The 19940-nt window shown below is 35.7% G+C and overlaps 1 protein-coding gene across 8 annotated transcripts in view; it reads right to left on the bottom strand.

Annotated features, from left to right (window-relative positions):
* The window catches only part of PPFIA4 (PPFI scaffold protein A4), a 111148-nt gene that overhangs the window by 17518 nt on the left and 73690 nt on the right, over positions 1 to 19940 (bottom strand). For all 8 annotated transcript variants that reach the window (XM_087959515.1, XM_026680870.2, XM_087959519.1 and 5 more), the window contains 7 exons: positions 11789 to 11930; positions 9740 to 9945; positions 6557 to 6797; positions 6203 to 6238; positions 3982 to 4115; positions 2671 to 2837; positions 845 to 938 (listed from right to left, as the gene is read on the bottom strand). In XM_087959515.1, coding sequence (XP_087815641.1) covers positions 845 to 938; positions 2671 to 2837; positions 3982 to 4115; positions 6203 to 6238; positions 6557 to 6797; positions 9740 to 9945; positions 11789 to 11930 — 1020 coding nt within the window. The remainder of the gene's footprint in view (positions 1 to 844; positions 939 to 2670; positions 2838 to 3981; positions 4116 to 6202; positions 6239 to 6556; positions 6798 to 9739; positions 9946 to 11788; positions 11931 to 19940) is intronic.

The following is a 19940-nucleotide window of genomic DNA, read 5'->3' as shown; positions in this document are numbered from 1 at the left end:
ATTGAGTAGCTTGCATTTAAGGCCAGCTATAGTTGGAATTGAGGTAGTTAGGGGCGTGCGTGTCTAGCCTTGGGTGATGGTGGATTGGTTGAAGTAGGGTTGTGGTTGAAGGTTAAAGCTGAATTGCGGGTTGTGTGACTTACTTTTGATACAGTCAGCATGGTAGTCAATGTACAGATCCTTCTCTCCATTATCTAGACGTTTTTTGAGTTCTGTGCGGAGTACACGGTAGCGGGCACGTTGCTGTATGGTTAGGGTGCCAGATGTGATACTTGGACCATTGATTATAAAAAATCTAGGGAAATATTTTTTTTATTTTTATTTTTAATTAAACCAGGTTTTGTTTTAACTGAATAGGCTCTTAGGAAGTTTCTGAAAGAGATATGTCTTGATCACTTGCCCAGATAGTGACAAGCAAGTCTATTCTGAAAAACTGTGATAATTCTTTTATAACAGTTTCACAGTGTAGAGAAGAAAGCCTTTGAAAGATAAGAATCAGGAAGCTTCATTTCTTCCTCTCTCTTGTTAAACTGCCATCCATGAATATCTCCATCTTTCTATTTATTCAACTAGTTTCTTTAAGAAACTTGAAAATGTTATAAAGTGTTTCTTTCAGGAGAAGGAAACATAATAGTTCTCACAAAGCAGTTACAATTTATTTCAGGGGAGAAATGAGCTTATTCTAGGATAATAATTCAGTCCAATCAATCTGAAAACTTGTGGTAAAATATTTCCCAAATATTCCACAGTGACCCGCAATTCATCAAGAGTATACCCAAATGAAGACATAAATTTCCACTAATTGCTACAATATTTATGAAGAAGTAAATACAACTTCCCTCACTTTTTTTTGAGTCGTCGATCTTTTTCTGCTTGTGCTCCTAGCTTGCCAAGACCAAGAGAGTCCTGTATGTTCATTTCTGAATCTGTTAGCAAAACTATGAAACACAATAGATGAAGAATTAGACTAGATGCTCCTCATAATATATAATAGTACTACCTTTTTTAAAAAACTTCAAAAATAAATACTAATTTATGCCTACTCAGGAAATTCAATTTGATATCAAGAAATTTTAACTGAGTAATTCAATCTGTCAAGAGTAGCAAGCTTTGCTTAGTTTAATTTAAGCTTGAAGATGTGATATTTGACAGTAGCCATGAGAATCCAACAGTATAGACAAAAAGATTCTTTTTAGAGTACCACAACAATACACCAAATCTTAAGTATATGCAATTATAAAATTATCTCTCTTCCTCACCTAGTCTCACTTTCATCATGTATATTAGTAACCACTGTTTTATTGTGGCGCGATAGACAGGATTATGAAAAAATTAAGGAAGAAAGGACTTAAGCTGGGATGAAACCAATTTGTCCTGCATTTCATCCCAGTTTAGGTCCTTTTTTCCTTACATTTTTCATAATCCTGTCAATCCAGACTTTTCCACTTCTGCTTCTATGCCTTCCCTTCTGCTGGTCTCATTAAATTATTACTTTCAACATCCAGGTCTATGACTCCTTGCCATCACTGTATTTACTAAAGCCTAATTAGACTACTATCAGCTACTGATTCATTCCCATTCTTTGAAAGTGGGTTGAATGACAGAGCACCCAATGATGTACACACACACTAATTTACAGGATCCCCAAGACCTTATTTCCTGTTATTGAAAGCTTCTGTGGATAATTCTGTATACCCCATGTTACATTGTCATTCTCACTGACTGCTAAACTATGGCATGCTTTTGCAAATGTTTGTACTCCTAGTCCTTCCTTGCTTCAAAACTTTTCATTCCGCCACCAGTGCTCTAATCCAATAGTTTTTGTTCACAGCTTGCTGTGCAATAATATATGCTAATTTAGGGAATCAGAAAGATAGATTTTACTTATGAATAAGATTAGAATTAAGATTAGTGCTCACTTTCCAATACTGTATATTAAAAAGGATAAACATTTCTTGCTATTTCTCATATTCAGTCTAGAAATAAGGAGTGGAATCAATCATCCAGAAGGGTATTGGGTATCTATTCAGTACAAATGTTCAGAGGATAGGTAGCTGCTTCAGTATACTTTAATTTGGATTCATACACTGATCAGGGGATTGGACTCATTGGTATAAATGGCCTCTTCCATCCTAATAAAAAACTTGAATGAATCAAGGGCATCCTTTGGCCAATTCCTCTGCTTCAGCTATTGTACTTTCAAGCTATGTCACTCCTTATCCATCCAGGAGTTCTATGGGATCAAGTCATTAGCTTTGTTCATTGCTTCTGATAATTCATAGTTCAAATTCTAGATCCAATTACTGAAATCATATTGATAGACCAATGGCTAACACTTTATTGATATAAGTGGGATATCAATTATCAACATACATTTTGCATCAACATAGATTTTGCAGCCCTGTATTATTTCTTTCTAATGTCTTTGATGAATCCTACAGCTATTATATTTTATTGTATTAAAATGTTCAACAATTGAATCAAATGAAAATATAATCCTGGAATTTGTAAAACTGAAGGAAACTGAAATTTAACTGCCATTCTCATGCTATTCTTATTGTTTTCATCGTATTATTTTCTGTTCTTCCAAGGACACAGAAAAACAAATGGTCAGTTTCCACGAAATTTGCGGAATTCCTTTATTTAGAAAAGGTGAAAAGAATCAATTACCTTGTCCAGTAGTGCCTTCTCTACTCAGCTGGATTAAGCGCCCTTTTTCTTTCTTTCCAAACAAGCGTCCAATTGAAGATTTGATGCCTTTCCTCTTGGAGCCTTTATGCAGTGAATCCTGGCTGCTATTACTGCTGCTGGGGTTACTTGCTTGATCCTCTAGAAAACTAAAAGGATGGAAAAGAAAAGTTCATGATGTCATTAAAAATAGTGAAGTTAAGGTCCTCCTCTTTGGATCAGCCTCATCTCCCCCCCTCCCCCCCGATTTTCAAAATACCCCTAGTTCTTCTCAGAGACCATATTCAGCTAATCTTTGTCTGTGGGAAAGGATAGCAGAGTAAAACATCTACAGAAAACACAACTGAGACGTGTATCTGAAATTCGCTCTGTGGAATATTAACAGCTGCATAAATCTTTCATATATGAAGAATTATTTAGTTAGAATAATTAGAATCCAGAAAAGAAGCCCAAGATTTTCTGTTATAGACTATCATGCAACGAATGTTATATACTGTAATAAGTGTACCATTAACAGATTTTCTATCCATCATCATTCTATCATTATTAAAGTATCAAAAAAAGGAAACTTCAGTGATTGTAACAACTGGAGGGGCATAACATTGCTATCAGTCCTTAGAAATGGAAAAGTTTTATGCCTTGTGTTGCTCAGGAGATTGGAGCATCAAGTGAAGAGCATCTATGTGAAGAACAAACAGCATTCAGGAAAAGATGCTTCTGTAACAACCAGCACCTGACCTTAAGAAATATCACTGAACAGAGTTTAGAATTCCAGAAACCAATGGTAATTAATTTTATTGACTTCAAAAGGGCGTTTGACTCAATTCATTGAAAACCACTATGGAATATTGTAAAGTCCTATGGTATTCCTCACCATTTTATCAACAGCTTTAAGAACCTGTATTATAACTCCAGCAATTGTGTACAAATGGAATCTGGCAACACAATCTTCTTTAACATCAATATAGGAGTAGGACAGGGATGTATACTGTCACCATTCTTGTTTCTCCTCTCCATGTACTTTATTATGAATAAAGTGATGGATAACCTCAGCTTTGGCATCCTATGGTAAACAGCCCATCTAATAGATTTGGATTTTGCAGATGACATTACAGTGCTTGGTGAAACAAAGGGGTGCTTGCAAGAAATGACCACTAGTTTAGATAATGAGTCCAACCAGATTAGCTAATATATAAATTATGAGCAGAACAAGTTCATGCAAATCAGAAGTGCTCAGGATAATATGCCTATAATAGTCCTTGGCCAGCTAGTTCCCTTCCCAGACATATGTACCTCTTGCCTTCATCTTGACTAAAAGCAGGATGTCCAAGTTTCTCCAGTCTGAGGCTCCTGGGTGAAGAAGGAGGAGAAGTCTCACATTTGATGGTCGTTTTATCTTCTCGACTCTCATCTCGACCAGCTGGTGACTGAACAGATAAGGTAAACTAAGACTTAAGACAGGAGATTCCTGTCTAAAAACTTTCCTCCAATCTTTACCATGCTTATCAGAAACTTGCTAATTAATTAAAGGAGAAGACAGGCATCAAGTATATCATGGGGATAACTGCTCACTGTAAGTCAAACAAAAAGATTGAATGGTCAAGTTATAATTATGAGTGTTATTTGGAATAATATGAGGCAAAAGAGCCAATAGCAACAGGAAGGAGGAGGCAGACTGTGATGCATTAACAATATGGAGAAAGTAATATGTAGCAACAGGACAGGAGCCTCTGACTTACCATCATTTAAACAGCAATTCATCTATTTCTATTTTAGATTTGTATGAATCATATACAAAGTAGTACTCTATGGGCATAAGGATTATTTTTGAAAGAACAATCACTAATACTTTTTGTCAGATGGGATTTTTATAATTTGCTACCTAAACCAAGAACGTGGGACCCTCTCATCAGGACTGGAAAAAGTACCCTGCAAAATCTGCCTATTCAAAATCATCAGAAGTACAGTTTAAGGAGCACTGCTTATGTAAGTGAAAATTATAGAAAAATGACAAAAATATAGGAGATATATCAGTACACCACACTGTTTTCCAAGAATTTGGTCTTGAACAAAGCCACTGTTACTGCCTCATAAAAATATGTTCACAATTCTCACTCAGAAATTTCTGAACAATCACTGGTAAATCAGCAAAGAAACAGAGTTTGACACTGCAAGTAAAATTATTTAAGCACCCGGGAACAAAGAGCAAAGAGCTTTCCATAAGAGAAATAAATTATAAGCCCCTGGCAGAGAAAAACTACTTCTAAAATAGGAATTGGACACAAACCAATTTATTTTGAGCATGGAATCATCAGGTTTTTCTAGTTGAAATATATTCTCTATTTACAACCTAAGACTTGCAATATTCTGTAATTTGTTGTAGTTTATGGGATGTGACATAGTTATGGGAAATTAGAAGTGTGTGCTTTTTATTGTCCAGCTGTTCTTTGCCCTATAGAATCTTATCCTTTAATTATTTTAATATCTAAATATACTCACTTTAAAGCTTTCTGTCTAATTTACTTTTTTAACACACTTCCTACTATATTATATAATTAGGTGCATCTTGAATGTCTGCATTTGGGACTTTTGGATTTCAAAATTTAGAATAGAATAGAATAACAGAGTTGGAAGGGACCTTGGAGGTCTTCTAGTCCAACCACCTGCTTAGGCAAGAAACCCTGCACCACTTCAGACAAATGGTTATCCAATCTCTTCTTAAAAACTTCCAGTGTTGGAGCATTCACAACTTCTGGAGGCAAGTTGTTATACTGGTTAATTGTTCTAATTATCAGGAAATTTCTCCTTAGTTCTAAATTGCTTCTCTCCTTGATTAGTTTCCACCCATTAGTTTACTTACTAACTTGTTTAATGTATACCCTGCCTTTCTATGCTAGTAAATAATCAAGATGTCTTTACTAGAAGCATACATGAACAAATCAAATACATACATCTATTCACACTGATAGGAGATGCACTCTTGGAAAAAGTGTGATATTATAAACATTCTAACAATTTACAAATAAGGACAGATACATGGATTCTATATAAGTTCATATAACTACTAATTATATGAATCCATTATATATAAATAAAGAAACTACTGCTTACAACATCCCAGCAGCAGTCTGTTATGATCTGAATGGCTTGAAGCGAACACATGAGCTCTCAGCAACAAAACTTAATTTGGAAAAGATCTGCAATACTTATAGCTCTATATGTATGGTAGACCATTTATATCTATATGTAGGACAAAGAAAACCACTTATAGGACTAGAGCTATACAGTATGGTAAAATTTTATCTGCATCTGAGAATGACACATTTTCAAATAATAGCTAGAGTAAACATTGCTTTATTCTTTAAAATATTTTCAGCATAACTTTATTATTCGGAAGACTACAATTGCAATGTTGTAACTTAGACTGTGTTGGTTTAAGATGACAAAATACAGGTACAGAAAAGGAGCAAGAATATAAATCTACAAAGAAAAGCAAAGAAAGGGACAGACTCACAAGTAGTTTCCTCCGGTGTTTCCTCAAATCACTTGGCTGTCAAAAGATTGACATAAAAACAGTAAAAGTTAGCTCAAAATTACCCTCGGGAGCAGATGGCACACTGTTCAATACAATTAGGACTAGAGAGGGATAAAAAAACTATGAGCAACAGCCATGGTGGAGGACTTTGTAATAGACTAAATAGCTTTAGATATTAAATAGAAACAAATTAGCAATGCCAAAGGCCTTAATGGTTGGGCAATGCAGCTGACCATTATAGGACATAATGGCAACATTGTAGAGAGCATAGCATCCCACCAAAAATCCCAATTCCCAGCAGAACACACTTTTTATTATTTATTCAACTCTTACCAGGGTCATACTGCATATCCGATCAAGGTCCTGAGCTGTGCTGCGAGAGGTGAGTTTTGGAGTAGAACGTCCACTGACAGGAGGAGATGAACTTGCCAGAGACAAGGCAGTTAAAGATGTGGGGATGGATGCTCTCTTGCGTAACTGTGTCAGATTTAGGGCTTCCATGCTACCACTGGTGACACGGCTCTCTAACTGTTCAGCCCGTAGCTCAGTTGATTCTTTCTCCTCTTGGATCATTCTAGACCAGATCATAATTTAATCTCAGCTGGGATCTTACTATTTTTCATAAGGAGGGACAGATAGAAGCATTCAAGATCTGTATGTTAAACACAACTCTAGTTCACAGAGCAATTCGGTATAGCATGCTTGTATACTGGAACCGTCTAAGTAGTTAGGCTTACTTGGGTTTATTCAAACAAATACAAGAGCTCATTTTTTAAAATAATATTTTGAAATATTTATCTTACAACCTAAAACTGTTCTGATGCACTCCTTATTTATAGTACGCATTTTCAATCTTCTCAGAATCCAAAATGCTAGGAAATTCAACTTTTTTTTAATAGCTCAAAATTGTGATGTGGTCAAATGACTCCATACATTGAACCTCCTTGTATTTTAATCTATGGCTAAATTTTATTTCCTGAAAAATCATCAGTATAACTTTATTACTACATTAGTGTAATGTAATTTCCATTACAAAATTAAAACTGTCATATGATTTGTTTTCTGTACGTCATTGAAGATATTAGGCAAACCTTGATGAATCAGATTTGTCATTAGTTTAAAAAAAAACACTCTTGTAGGCAGCAGAGCCAAAAAATGTTTGTGATGAACTTTCATCCATGAGGTTGAGGTGGTGACAGAAATAAAATTGCTCATTAACTTCTACCTGACTTGGTAGTTGATTCATCTGGGATCAGGTATAACCTATTTGGTATCATTTTTGTTCACATTTATTGTTTTTATGTTTGTATCTCTACACTCCACAAGGACTCATGACTATTAACAATTAAAACTAACATTCATTCATGAAACAATCAGTAATTGTGGACTACCCTCCATCATGCTCTAACTGTCCCCTTGGAACAACCCCTGGGTCCAAGGCAACTGAACTAAGAACTCATCCAGACAATCATTTTTATTTATTTCATTTGGTATCATCAAACTCTATCACCTCATAATATAAGAAAGAAAATAAAATACAATTCAAAAACACCATCACTAAAAAACAACAAATAAATAAAAACAAAGAAAACATAAGATGGTAAATCCAGCAAACAACAGAACTCAGGTGGCTGGGGTGAGTTATGTTGTCTGGATTTATCCTTTTGTCCAAGGCCAGATTTTCAAGGCCCTCCAAAATGCGATTAGAATGGGATCCACCCAGAATGCATTTACTATCTCTCCCTACTACCTACTCATATTTAATATTCTTTCTTCCAGTTTCTGGGGTAGTACAAAAGTATGCCAGCCTAATTAGCTTTTTTCCACGAGCCAATCTCTTTTCCTTTATAATTATGCTGGTAAATAATGCTCCCTTTACAGGCTGAATATGGAACACTTCCTCCTCCACCAAAGTTTCTGCTCTACCTGTTGAATAGGGAAAGCAACCATCAATCGGTCTCCTCAACACTGTGATGCAATGGAATTGGATCATAGGAACCTACCAAGAAAAGACCAGGCCCTCTTCTTTAAGTTTAATGGTCATATTTAAAACAAAGTAAACATTCTGTACCATCCTTCAAGTCGCCTAAATAATAGATGGCCAGCAGAAAGATGTTCCACAACAATAGGTTGTTACCTGGGCTAGATCTAAACACCTGTCTAGCACTGTTCTGGGAGTATGATATGTGTAAGTGTATGTATATGTGCATACGTATGTCAAAGAACTCCAAGAAACCAGCTGACAAGTCAATGGCATGGTGAAAAAAGCAGAATGGAATACAGAAATAATCTCAACTGAAACCTGTTCTGTTGCACTCATAACAACATAACTTTTTCTTACAATTAGCTGTGAAGATCACTGTACAACACTTCTCCCAATGCACTCAAATATACACACACTTACATATATTTTCACCCAAGTACTTGATATGTTTTTGAGCAGGTCTAGCACTATTTTACAAGAATGGTGAATACAGGAATTCATGTAAGAGCTGGTTTGCATTTCAGAAAGCACCAGCCAGGCATGATGCAGGCAGCTGCCTGTGGAAACCAGTTGTCATGTCAACCAAGTTACACAAACCAACTGGCCATGGAGGGTTATTCTCAGCAGGAGTACAGAATAGCATATATACCAACAGCTGAAAGCATCCAGTAAGAGCTGGGCAGGTCTTAGTTCCTGGCTAAGCATCACCACAGCTATTGCCAATATGCCTGTATAATGAGGCCTGCTGCCAAACACACACACACCACTTAGGGTGGGACTTCCAGGTTCTTTTAAGTGGTAGCCCCTCAACCTTCTCTGACAATCTACTGTGCTCTTTCACAGCCCTGATGATACCTTTTCACTTTACTGACACTAACCATTTTTCCCCAAACAAATCTCTCTGGTGCTGAATTACTTGGGAATAGGTGAAATGGAGACATCCTCTCAGCCTCCCTCCCTCCCTTCCTTTTTGTATCTTAAGAAAAAAGAAGACATATGCTTTTGAGAATGAGTGTTGCAGGACTTATGGCTGAGCCCCAGCAGGAATACACTATATACATAGACAGATATGAACATAGACAGGACAAATTAATAAAATACAGCAACAACACACACCTTAAACAATTTTCCATAAAATATCTCCTCTTGGTTTGCTCCTCCAACAACATTTTTTGAGCAAAGGAAGAAACTAAAACTACACATTTAATACCTCTTAATATACTGCAGAAAGTATAGATTTTACATTATGTTACCCAGATCACGTTCTTCGGAAAGATGATATTAAAGATAAATAAATGTGCTATTTCTGGGAGGGCGCAGTCCAATGAAACTGTTCATATATTTTCTCTCAAACATTTCATTACCGCTCACAGAATTCCTTATCATCTACACATAAACGTTTGGAAGTATCAATCCAGATAATGTCTTCCTAATTTATTTCTTGGAGACCAGTCACACACTTTTGCATTTGATCCTTGAACACATACAAAAACAACTAAAATATACAGAATATATACACCTGATGTAGATACCTAATCTCCTCATTGATGGCATCCAGTTGTTCCTGCAGCATCATGGCAAGAGTCTGGGCATCAGAATGACCACTGGGAGACAACATATCCATAGAGCTGAAGACTGTCTCTTGGTCATCCTCATCAACATCAGAAATCTCCGGGTCACTATCAAAAGTGTGAGCTGAAGTACTCAGGATGCCACTTGTTGGACCATGCTCCCAATCCTGGACATAAAAAATCACAAGGTATCCCACATAAGATACGATTCACACATAATTGCAATTTCATCATCTTGTTTGAGATGACAGATTTTTATGTATGTAATTTAAATGATTCCAGTGTTTCAGCTAAGCAAACAAGAAAATTCTGCTGAGAACAGAGCCTTCAGAAGATAGATTTAGTTCTTTGAAAATCTCCTGTATTTGAAAGTAATGCATAACATATAGTGCAGGCCTTCATCTTGTTGCCAAGCAAAAGAACAAGCCTGTGCCAGAGATGTAATTTTGACATTACTCATTCCCTAATGTATCTCTCCTTAGACTTATGAACTTGGTTTGACTGCTTGTTAAGAATTTTTGCCTCCAAAAGTTGTGCGTTCTCCAACAGTGAAGGTTTTTAAAGAAGGGACTGGATAACCATTTGTCTGAAATGGCATAGGGTTTCCTGCTTGAGCAGGGATTGGACTAGAAGACCTCCAAGATCCCGTCCAACTCTGCTATTCTGTTAAAGAATAGTCACGTACACAGACACAAAGTCTAGAAAGAAACAAAAAAAGGGAGTGGGGGAATTGATAGTTCTTCAATGCTTCAGATTTTTGAGTACAGGTTGGGGCACAGATTCTGGCTTAGAAAACAGCTGCATTTTACTCATAATAAGGTAGTTACCTTTTGTGCAATATTAATTTTAGTGGTTTAAGTCAGCAACCCCCAACCTTTTGGGCACCAGGGACTGGTTCCAAGGAGAGAGGTTTTTCCATGGACTAGAGAGGGTATGATTTCACATGCTACGCTTGTTTGCACTGCTCAGTTTCTGGCATGCCATGGACCAGCAGCATAAAACTCTGATGCAAAATGCATAAACCACTTAAAATAGCATAAAATAGTATTTATAATGCTACAGATATACAAACAGAAAAACAATAGCCCTCAACAATTTAGACAAGAAAATATTGAATTAGCAAGTTAGCAGGCAGATTACTTTGACTTTCAGTTGACTAAACCAAGAATCTCAGTTCTTAAAATAATGAGTTTAGATTCTGGGTCAGCAATTTCATCCATTCCAGATGTTCCAGATTGCTTATCTTACAACCTGAGAAGCTAGTAGCCATCTCAGGGCTGACACTGGACTTATGGTTCCCCAGACTTATGGTTGGGAGGACTTCAATCTGGCTTCCCTGGGTTCGACCACAAAAGCAGTATAGGAATTTATGGCCATTATGAAGGCTATGGCTTATCTCAGATCTTTTCAGGTCTGACTCGGGACAGTGGTTACAGACCAGATTTGATCTTCTTATTGGAGCAATGGAAACACAATCTGTCATTTTACCCAAAGTTAGTAATATGTATTTGAGCAGATTGCTGAACCCCGAATAATAATTTAAATATATATACATGGCTAGCTCAAATCTCAAACATGGCTGATGAAAATAATTCCAAAATAAAACATAAGAAAATAAATAGCAACACCACATCCCAACGAAGTATTGAAATACAAAAGCTAAGAGCTTTCTTTGTTTTCCAAATTTCACAGAATGGCAAAGATCCTTTCAAATTTCATCTTACTACCTTCTTCTGTATAAGCCCATCCCATAAGTACTGTCCTGGCCACCATCCAATGAAGTAGCCTTTCTGCACAACAGGGAGTCTCTTTCCTTTAGAAGGGTTTAGGTTTGCAGCTGTCACTGCCAAGCGAAAGGCCATTGTGCCCCCCACACCACTTTAAAAGCACAAGACAGCTGTTGCAGCTGTTGCCAACACAAAGATTTTACGGTGCACTCCAAGATGCAGGCGTAACTGGAGCTTTCCCCTAGAGATTTGTTTGCAGCAAGGCAAACATCAGGAGTTTTACCTTGGAGGCTTCTTCCTGCAGAGCCACATAACGGCTCTTTGGTGTCCGATGAAGACTAGAAGGTGTTGCAAAGGGGTCCGTGGATGGATGGACCATAGTACTCAGAGGATATCTGAGATCAGGAGTACTGCCAACAAGGGACCTATTAAAAATTAAAATGAAAAAAAAAGTACTTTAAAGAAATAGTGGAAGTTGTATTGCTTTAAAGCTTAGCTTTCTATAGAGAAATCCTGGATTTAAATACATCTAATACAGTTTTTCTTACCTTCTATCAATATCCTAAAATACAAACATATTGCCAGAGATTATACATTGAAAATCACAGGATAAGAGGGGTTCCTTATTTATTCTGGCTGGTGAGAAAATTTGGGGCTAATAAACATTTCTAGAGCAGTTGTAACTATGCTATAGATATTCTTACACAAAGATTGCAATGATGAGTGTGTCCAATCACAATCCCACTCACATACCAAAGAGCAATAAAGAACCAGACTATTTTGTTATCTATGAATGTTCTGTTTTAATTCAGAGCAGCATTGATCGGATCTTTCAGGGGCATAGTTAGCAGTTTCCAGGATGCTACCTAGTGGGTCACTGAAAAACATCTGCAAGCAAACAACAAAGCTCAGGAAGCAACAAGAACTCCACAGTAAAATTCTTGAAATAGTGAAGAACTTCTGGAAGCTAGTAGACCATCTCTGGCACATCTGGTAGAAAAATTGAACTTTTCAGTGTTTCCTAGAACATTCTGTCCCAAGAAGGTAAATTTTATCTCAATTTTATGTGTAGATCAAGTCTTTTTGGAAATAGAGATTAAACTTAAAATTGGTGCTTTGCCTTGCAGCATCCCAGCTTCCCATTGGGTATTTTTTAATCGAAAAACTTATTTAAAATAAAATAAGGTAGGGGAAGAGGCTGGGCAAATACTGAGGAAAATGTTCAGCAGATATGTCTTTTGGTTTCCCAAGGCCTTATCAAAGACTAAGCCAACAATAATACAAAAATTTTCTAAGAAACAACCAAACCACTAAATACATTTATAAGCATCCTTTGTAGAAAAACTTAGCTTACATTACCATAATCTAGATATATTGAACATAGACTTAGATAATGGGGGCTGAACCAATATCTCCAAGACTCCAAGTCCTGAAACACAAATAGTCAAGGTGACTCAGAAAAAGAGTTTTTAAAATAAATAAATATAAGAATAAATGTATTTATAAATTTATTCTTATAAATTTATAAGAATAAAACCTTCCTTCCTTTCTTCCTCCCTCCCTTCTTTTTACATTAAATTTTTATTTAACAACAATAGAGTATGTAATGTACAGTATGTGGAAACACATTTATTTCCTTCTTGTAAGAAGCTATAAAATACTGCTCAAAGCTTGCTTTATTTTTTGGTCTTATTACCGTGTTTCTCATATAATAAGGCCAGGTCTTTTTTTTTTTTTGAGCCCCGAAAAAATGGCTAGGCTGTCTTTTCGGGGGTGACTTAATTCCCCCCCCCCCTTGCATCTTTGGGCGGGTGGGCAGCGACGGCTTGGATGTTGACCTCGGCGTTGGTGGGGCACTTTGTATCGGGGTCAACGCAGGCAGCACCATATCCGGGTGTGCAACAAAAGTACTTCCTAATGGCAAGCCCCCCCACCATTCCCCCCCATTTTGCATGTTTTAATATAGGCCTTGATTTGGGGGGAGGGGCTTAATTTCATTTCATGCCTATAAAACATGCTGGGACTTCCTATTGGGGGAGGCCGTATTGTTGGAGAAACAGGGTATTAATCCTTTTTATTTTATTTAAAACAGAGGGGTATTTTCAAAAAAGATATCACCTATGATGGCACAAAAAACTATTGAGGTTAAACAATTACTGCTCAATTAAGCAGAGTGAAAGATACTAAGCAGAGTGTGTTACGTTGGTTTTATGATGTAAAAAGTATATAGGTAAGTATTTAATTTCTGATTTCCCCTTTCTATGAGTCCAATCAATTTTGCAATTACTGATGGTTTAAGCTTTAGAATCCATAGTCTAGAAACACAAGCTATTTTGGATGAGATAAAGAGAAAAAAAATGAAGAAATTTCCAGAGAAAGTAACTATTTCTCAATAAATTAAGCTTTCAAAACAACAGTTATCTATGTTAACAGTAAAAGAAATGAAAATGAATTATGTAAATTTTAAAAAATGAGTTTGCAAATAAATCAGGAAATGGCTGAAATAGAAATTATGAAAAGAAAACGATACTGAAATTACAAGAGTGGGATACCATATTAATGGACGATGCAATCAGACAAAATTTCATCAATACTATTCCAATTTTTATAAAAGAAGTGACATCTCTCTAAGAAAATAGATGAATATATAAAGAATCAAAATTTACTAAGGATTACAGAGGAACAGAGACAGGTTATGAATGGACTTATAACAATAAAGAAAATTTTGGAAGCTTTAAAAAAATTAAACCAGGAAGAGTGCCTAGAGTCTAGACCATGGGGGATTATCAGGTTTTATTATACATGATTTAAGGATTTTACAACCTTTACAAAACACAATGAATTCTATATTGCAGGAGGAAAGATGTTGGAGAGTTGGAAAGAGGTCAACAGTACAACTAATATTTAAAGAGGGACAAGTTTTGACTTGAATAAGAAACTATAGGCTGATATTATTAAGAGTAAAAACAATTTTGCAAGCATGAGGATCAATGGGATTTTTTTATCTAAAAGACAGTCAAAAGACAATGTTTAGAAATGCATTGGGTATTTCGGAATATTTGGAACAATATAATGAAAAATAAGTCACATTGACTTTCATAGATGCAGAGGAGACCTTTGATTATTTGAACTGGCTTTCTTGTTAAATATGTTGGAAGATATTAATTTTGAAAATTAAAAAGAGGGGGAAATCAATTTACATTTTGCAGAAAATACAAATAATTGTTAATGGAGATCTAACAAAACCATGTAAAATATTAAAAGGAATAAAATCAGGTTGCACACTGTCTCCTCTCTTATTTTGGTTCTTGAAATATTGAATAGAGATATAACACAAGATTGGAAGATTGTGGGAGTAAAGATTTTAAAAGACACAAGTTAAGAATTTTTGCAGATGACTTGATTTTGAAAGATCCTTTAAAGGAAATTGAAACATTAACAGACTATTTTTAAAAAATTGCTACATGAACAAGTTTCAAGATTGACAAACAGAAGATAAATATATTAACAAATAGTAGAACAAATAGAATTGTTGAATAAAATAGGTTTTAAAATCAAGAAGGTAAAATGTCTGAGTATCACTGTGACAGATATGAACTGTAAGATTTCAAAATAACTATGTTAAAGTATGGAATGGTTCAATGGGTAAGTTAAAATAGGAGAAATTACTACTATCATTGCTGGCGGAATTTCTGTGATAAAAACGAAAGTTTTGTCTAGAATGATGCTTTTGTTTCAGACAATATCTGATTTGACAATTGATGCTCCATTTAAACAATGGCTGAAGGATATATCTATATTTGTTTGCTGGGAGGAAAACATGACTTAAATATAAGGTGTTACAAAATGCAAAGGAAAGGAGGATTGGATCTACCCGATTTTAAATTATATTTTGCAGCTTGCTGTTTAGTTTTGATGAAATAATGGGTATTGCTGAAAAAAAGAAGGCTCTTGGAGTTAGAGGGACACAACCTAACATTTGGGTTGCATGAATATTTATGGTATGATAAAGTCCAGGTTAATTTAGATTTTAAAAATGATTATGTTAGGCATGCCCTACGGAGAATATGGAATAGATACAAATCCAGATTGTGCCAGGACATATCTCTGTGGATCTCAGCACAAGATTAATTTTATAGATGAGAAATAATAGGGAAAGAGAAATCATGAGATAATAGAATTTTATCAAAGGTAATGTATTGTAAATAAACTGAAAGGAAGAACTAGCAGCAGTGGGATATAGTTGTTAATTTTTATTTATTTGTCATATTTTAAAACTCCTATCAAAATGGAATAGATTCAATTAAGTAGGGGAAATCAACTGAATTACCACATTACACAGGCCTCCAGAGGAAGCATATTTTAGAGCATGGCGCCACTACTGAGAGAGGGAGAGGAGGAGCGGGAGAGGGAGTGGAGCGGGAACAGAAGGGAGGGAGGGAGGAAGAGGGAGAGGGGGAGGGGGAGGGAGGGGGAGAGGGAGAGGGAGAGAGGGAGAGAGAGAGAGAGAGAGAGAGAGAGAGAGAGAGAGAGAGAGAGAGATCTAATGATATGTAAATGTAATAAATAAATATGCAAATGTAACAAGAATGTAACATGTAAGTTCTTTAAGATAAAAGTGGGCATAAAAATAAGATAAAAATAATCTAAGATTTAAAGAAGTTGTACCTGAATATCAAAAGAAATTCAGAAATATCTTGAATATTAAATAATAAGCTGCCATTGATAATACTTAAAATTCAACCCAGGCCTAGAAAATCCATGGCGCGTGCCAAAGGATTTCAGTGATTTAAAAACATACTTGAAATGTACTGTCTAAAAATGATATTTATTTTTAAATAATGTATATGTACATGTTTAAAATTAATGATTCCCATGATATAACTGAAGTCTTCCATTCTCTTTTAAATGTTTATCTGTTAAGCTTGTCATATGCCACATTAAACTCCCTCCCAGGCCAGCAACCACTCTCTCATCACAAAGCATATTTCTGAGAACCTCATTTCATTCTGGAGAGAATAAAATCAAAAGGAAAAGCAACAGCTGTGATCTCTACTGTATATAAGACTTTTCAGCCCTACCAACTGGCTTCTTCTTACATGTGACTTCCAACTTCATGCTCTGCCAATACCTGACAAGGAACCTTCTATAACATTCGATAGTAAGTCTCATCACATGAAACACAACAATATTATTTTTTTTAAATGTTCTACTTTATTTTGCATCACATACAGCTTTTGTTACATTACTACAAGCAAAATAGGAAATCTCAGTGCTGAACAGTTAGGGACTTGTGAGGATGTGTTTGAAGACAGGGATGCTAAATGCACAGTTTGCTCAGCATGGAATGGATGAACACCAAAACTGAGAGTTCTTCTAATGTTTTTATTTCAATTTTATAAAGTTTGTATAGCTATTAAAATAACTTTGCATAAGTCTCCAAAGATAATCAGTTGAAGTTAGAAAATTTGGTAAATACTATTCAAACAACTGTTGGATATGGGACATTCTAAAATACTCATTCATTTCTATGGGAAATGCGTTTTAGAAAGGCATCCGGTCTTTTTTGCTATCCCTTGCTACAAAATTTACTTATTTGTAACTGTGGTTCTTCATAGGATCATCCATCCATTCACAGATATGAGATCTGAATCTACACAGAAGCCTACTAGATTATTCTCCAGCTGGGATTTTTTATGGGAAGTCTATTCCATTGGGCATATCTAACAACATGATTCCCACTGTTTCTTCAATTTTCCCAAGGCAAACTCAACAGTTCTAGAAACAAAGCAGTCACTACAATAAGCATCCATATAGACAAAGGTGAATGGGTTATGTGTATGCAAAATGACAATTCAAAGAACACAATCACAGGTGAGCAATCTTTTTTTCATCATGCTTTCTGCACAACACATATAAAAGTGAGTATCAAGTGTACCTTAGACAGTCTGCAGTATTTCAGGTGAGGTTAAAGACAGCACAATTCTGCCAATTTGCTTATGCTTGGACATCAACTTACAACCAAAATTGAGCCCAAAATTTCTGTTGCTAATTGAGACATTTGTTAAGTGAATTTTGCTCCATTTTAGGGCCTTTCGTGCTACAGTAGTTAAGTTGAAACACTGCAGTTGGTAAAATTAGTAATATGGTTTTTCAGTGAATCTGGCTTTCCCATAGACTTTGCTTATCAGAAAGGTGATCACATGACCCCTGTGATACTGCAACCGTCATAACTGTGAGTCAGCTGCCAAGTGTCTGAATTTTGATCACATGAGCATGGGGATGCCGCAACTGTCGTAAGTGTGAAAAACAGCTATAATAATTTTTTTCAGTGCCATTGTAACTTCGAATGGTCACTAAAATGAACTGTTGTAAGTCAAAGATTACTTGTATTATGCAGCTGACCGCTAATCAGAGCACATGGCTATTCTGAACAGGTCTTGGGGAAGTCACTCTTTAGAACAGTAATGCAGAAGTTGAAAGTGCTTTTATGGAATGTGAAACGGATTAATTGGTAAAATCCTTGTAATCTGTCTCACGTGTAACTTGCATCTGCACAGCCAACCCATTTTCTCTCCCTCCCCATGGCAGCAAGACAGTTAGATTCCTCTAATTGTATTAATACTACAAGTTCTTCAGCTATAGGCTTTTTCAGGATTGAGAGGCTTTGAGACCATACAAAGCAATTTCAACTGTAGCTGTGTGATAGAACATTACATTGATTGTGGATGGCTCTTTTTGGTCTGGTATAAACTGAAGTTGAGAGTTCTGAGATCATAGGAGTGGGTTCCAGTTTGAACAATCCTGATCCACACACCTTAGTGTGAAGAAGAAGAAAAAGGAAGCAGTAACCAGCCCAGTGCCAGGTCAGAACAGAAAAAGAGACAGAGAATGAATGCTAGTATTAAATGGCAGGTATCTGTTGGGAGGAGCTACTGGAAAGCACTATAGGAGTGCTTCTATTGGTGAAGTATAATTCTATTGGTGAAGTATAATATTAAGAACAAGGACGACCAGATTTAAGAACAGTTTTTATCCAAGTGCAGTTTTGAGTTTGAATGCAGGGTCATAAGATTTTTGTGGAATTTAAATGGCTGAGAGTAATGGGGTATTTACATTTTTAAATTGCATAGAGATTATTGTATGGTTGGTTGTGTTTAGTTCAATTTTTTTTTTTTTTTTAGTGGTGTTTGTCCAGTTTTACTTTGTGGAAGAGCACCTCATTTCGTTGCACCCGCTAGCGAGTGTAATGACAAATAAATTCTTATGTCTTATGTCTTAATTTACTCCCCTACCCATTCTGGTAGAGGTTTTGGACAGATGGAGGATCCATATATAAAATGTGATGCACAGAGACCAAAATAAACCAAAAATAATTAAAAAGTGTAGAACCAAAAATAATTATTAACTGGGAAGAAGAAAAGAGAAGATCAATTCCTATTTTCAAAACTGTATCTGTGCTACCCCATAATCAACTATCCAACCAAGGGAAACTTAATTGGGAGATATTTGTCTCCTTTTTCTTCCAATTAGAAATGGGGGGAGAGGGGTGTCAATGTTACTTCAACCAGGAATTAATCAGACAAAAAGCTTAGGCAGAAATAATATTCTTTAGACCATAATGACTAAACATACAGAGAAGCATTTCATACATTTTGTTAAAAAACAAACAGCAAACTTACAAAAATGTTGTACATTTTCTTTTTCAATAAAGCAAGAGTGCACATTCTTTTTCCTCAGGCAGAGGATCTCATAAAATACTGTCTCTACAACCGATGAATTGGAGTCTGATTTGGTAAGGTAGCATCAAGAATGGTTAAAGCGATCAGGTACTAAGTGAAATATACATACAGTAGTTGACAATCCAGATAATAATTTCAATAATTTTTATTACACTGAAGTAATATTCTCATATGAATTATAAATGGCATGAGAAAAAGAGTTCAGTACACTAAACAGAGATAAATCCTATTCCTATTTGCAGCAACATTGTAAAATAAAAACTAAACAAAGCAATTGCATTTTATGTGTTTGGCTGCTTTACTTAATTTGTTGGCCTGTTATATAAATGCACCCTCTACTGGATCCCAAAATAACAGCAACTATCCAGATTTTAAGATAAGAATAAAATTTCTCTAACTAAAGATGACCTTATAATGACTACATGGGAAAATTCATCATTCAATTTATTTTCTTATTTAAAATATGCAAAAAGTTCTCCCTTCTTTCTTGTAGGATTTATTTTTCTTTTAAATAACCAGTCTAGCCACTCTCCTTGAAATTTCCTGGTGATCTTCCTGTTGAGATATAATGACACTCGGTTCTTGTAAATTTTATTAGACTTATTTTGCAACAGAAAAATGCAGAAGAATGTCAAACACCTTCCTGGAACATACAGCAAGATGTAAAGTCGTTATTGTAAACCTACTTTAAGA

This window comes from Notechis scutatus, chromosome 3 (assembly GCF_049901735.1).
Source record: "Notechis scutatus isolate UNSWTSFEM ecotype Mainland chromosome 3, rNotScu1.2, whole genome shotgun sequence".
NCBI classification, from domain to species: domain Eukaryota; kingdom Metazoa; phylum Chordata; class Lepidosauria; order Squamata; family Elapidae; genus Notechis; species Notechis scutatus.
The sequence above is the reverse complement of the archived record's forward strand: the minus strand, read 5'-3'. Positions and strand labels throughout refer to the sequence as shown.